Source organism: Elephantulus edwardii, unplaced genomic scaffold (genome assembly GCF_000299155.1).
Source record: "Elephantulus edwardii isolate Elephantulus edwardi_28Jun2011 unplaced genomic scaffold, EleEdw1.0 scaffold00093, whole genome shotgun sequence".
In the NCBI taxonomy this organism is placed as follows: Eukaryota; Metazoa; Chordata; class Mammalia; order Macroscelidea; family Macroscelididae; genus Elephantulus; species Elephantulus edwardii.
Window position 1 is genome coordinate 12,056,697 of NW_006399843.1, and position 3,311 is coordinate 12,060,007.

Genomic DNA, 3,311 nt, shown 5'->3' on the forward strand with positions numbered 1-3,311 from the left:
TCTCACCTATAAAATGTGATTCCCTTTTTAAATAAAATCATTAGTATACAGAATTTTATTTATGTGTAAAATTAAAATGCACATGTCTTGATTATGACACCTAGAAATTAAAGATGTGGACCAGTTTTGAGAGATAGGATGTGAAAAGCCATCCCTTTCCCATGATGGGTTTGCAATAAAACATAAGCTTATATTAATTCTTCCATTAAAAACAAAACATTATTTGCTTATATGTTGAAAGTTAATTTATCACTAGAGGCTGTAAATATGTCCCAAAAATCTCAATTAACTTTGGCATTAGGGTCCATGTCCTAGTCCTTTGCATAAAATACACTCAAAGAGGAACTAGTTCGAAGCCCTCGAGAAAACTTTTCTCTCCAAGCAACCTGCTTGTGAACCTTACCATTGGGAAGTGTTAATCTGTTTCTTCGAAATAAACAGAGACTTTTTTCCCTTGGTTGAGGTTTTCTTCTTCTTTTCTGTAACAGGGAAGCAGAAATCAAACGTCAGGTGAACAAGAAGAGAGGCAAATCCTACAGGCTTCAGGGAAGGTGTCTTTTTCACATTTGGGGGAGGAGCACATGTACCAGGGAGTAGATCCAAGCTTACCAAGGTCTAAACCACTTGTGCAGTCTAACTAGTAACATTCATGCCTCAACATGACTCTGGCCGTCTAAACTTTGCCATTTCTCAGAATGTGAGGGAACATAATTTTGGGGTTTGATTTGGGAACTCCAGAGGTTTACAGCAGTTTCCTGGGTTTACCATTCCCTGTCAAAAATGAAGAGCATGGAATTTGTATTCACCCAGAGGTCAGTCATCACTGAATAATACTAATGTCTAGTCAGGCTGGAGACTAAGGTGCACCTGATCCAGGCTATAGTAGTCGTCACAATTACGTGCTATGCATCAGAGAGTTGGACAGTGAATAGGGATGATAGAGAATTGATGCCTTTGAGCTGTGGTACCAAAGAAGAGTGTTGAATATACCATGGACTGCTAGGAGAATAAACAGGTTTGTCCTGGAGAGAGTGAAACCAGAATGCTCTTTGAAGTCAAGGATTCTAAAGCTTCATCTGACATACTTCAGGCATGTTGCAAGGAGGGACTGGTCCTTGGAGAGGGACATCATGTTTGGGAGAGTGGAGGGAGGGTGCAGGAGAGGAATGACGAGATGGATTGATTCTGTGATTGGGGTTGTGAGAATGAGTGTGTCGGAGATGGTGAGGTTGGCACAGGAGAGAGCAGCGTTTAAGGCTCTTGTACATAAGGTTGCTATGAGTCATAGGTGATTATTCGACGGCACGTACAACAACATTACTCAACCCAGACCTCAAAAGTGGGTTTATTAGGCTCCTGAAAATCAATTCTGTTTATTTCAGTAAATATCTCTCAAAGAGAAGGAAATAACTGGTGCTGGGATAAGTATATATCTACATGAAAAAGAATAAGGTTGAACATCTACCTCACATGGATAATTTAATACCAAACAATAACTCAAAATCATCCAGAGAGTGAAAATGATAGAAGTACTGCAACTCAACATAAAATCCAATTTAAAGGAAAAGCAAAAGATTAAATAAATTAAAAAACTGTTATACAAATGGCCAAGAAACATTTACTGATGCTCAAATTTATTAGTCATTTTCCCCCCCACTGCTGTTGGATCAGTCCCTTTTTGATTCCTGGTGTCCTTTCGTAGGATTTCAAAGCTATATTTTTTTAATTATTAATAGCACCAGCACAGTCTGTTGTTGCAACAGGAAGCGAGAGAAGAAAGGCATCAGTACATAAAATATGGTGGAGTTATTTTTATGTGCCATAAAGTTGCCTGCAACTCATAGCGACCCTATGTACAGTAGCTCTGAACTCTATCCTGAGCCAGTCAGACACACCTACCCCTATTACCCCAGTCAACCCTATGTACAATAGCTCTGAACTCTATCCTGAGCCAGTCAGACACACCTACACCTATTACCCCAGTTATTGTGTCAGCCCATCTTATCCAGGGTTTTCCTCTCCTGTGCTGTCCCTCTACCTTTCCAGATTTGATGCCTTTTCCAGGGACTGGTTCCTCCTGGCCACATGCCCAATGTATGGAGATGGAGCTTCAAACTCGTTGCCTCCGAGGAGCATCCCAGTCTTACAAGGAACATCCTGGTTTCATCTTCTCTAGGATAAACCTGTTTGTTCTCTTGGCAGTCTATACAATATTATCCAAATATAAAAAGTAGCAAAGCTCTGATAAACATTGTAGCATAGATAAACCTTTCAAACATTAAGCTCAGTAAAGAAGTCAGTCAAAGAAGGTCCTTATTGTAAGGCTGCCAAGATTTGTGTGTCCAAAATATGGGAATCTATGGTGATAGAAGGGTAGACTGGTGCTCAGCAAAGGGAGCTCTGTGGCCTAGTGGGTAAGGAGCTGTGCTGCCAATCCAAAGGCACGTGGTCTAGATCCATCAGCTGCTCCTCAAAAGATGAGCAATCTCCTCCTGTGAAGTTTACAGCCTCTAAAAATCCACTGGTCAACCATGAATCACTTCTGACTCAACAGCAATGAAATGAGCAAATGGTTGCAAGGGGTTAGGGAGGAGAGGGAGTGAGGACTATATGATAAGGATTTTCTTTTGAGGGTGATGAAAATCTTAAATTAGTTGGTTGAATTTGCTGGTTATACAACTCCATGACTATCACAGCAGTAAATTCTGAAGCTGTGAGGTACCGTCAAGTCTACTCACAGCGACCCCATGAACAACAGAGCAGAACCCTGTCCTATCTTATGTGGTCCTCATCATCTCTTATACACTTGAGCCCATTGCTGCAGTCACCATGTGAATCCACCTTGTTCAGGGTCTTCCTCTTTCTGATCATCTCAAGTGAAAAATACTGAGCTCCTATCATCAACATGGCTAACTTTCCTAGAGACTGATATGTAGTGTCCCTGGTGAAAAATGTTCAATTTTTCAAAGCATGGCATATTGTAGAAAAACTTTCATATAAAATAAATGTTTATGAATCAAGTCCACGCAGAAATCTTACAATGAAATCTTTTGTAAATTAAGAAATCTTTCATATACATTTTCTAACCCATTCTTTCCCATGGAAATGCACATTTTAATTTCCTGGCTACTGGTACCAAGAGTGTTAACTGTGGAGCCAAGCAAACTAAAGCTGTGAACAATCTCAATCTCTTCGCCACCCATCCTGATGCTATCAATTGGCCCAGTGGTGAGAATCTTTGTCTTCTTGACATTGAGCCTCAATCCATATTGGAGGCTGCAGTCCTTGACCCTCTGCAGCAGGTGCTTCAG

The 3,311-nt window shown here is 40.6% G+C and overlaps 1 protein-coding gene across 1 annotated transcript in view; it reads right to left on the reverse strand.

Annotated features, from left to right (window-relative positions):
• Positions 1-379: 379 nt before the first annotated feature.
• Positions 380-3,311, reverse strand: part of MPZL2 (myelin protein zero-like 2) — a 9,152-nt gene continuing 6,220 nt past the window's right edge. Inside the window, exon 5 of the mRNA XM_006890822.1 lies at positions 380-479. Coding sequence (XP_006890884.1) covers positions 416-479 — 64 coding nt within the window. The 3' untranslated portion in view covers positions 380-415. The remainder of the gene's footprint in view (positions 480-3,311) is intronic.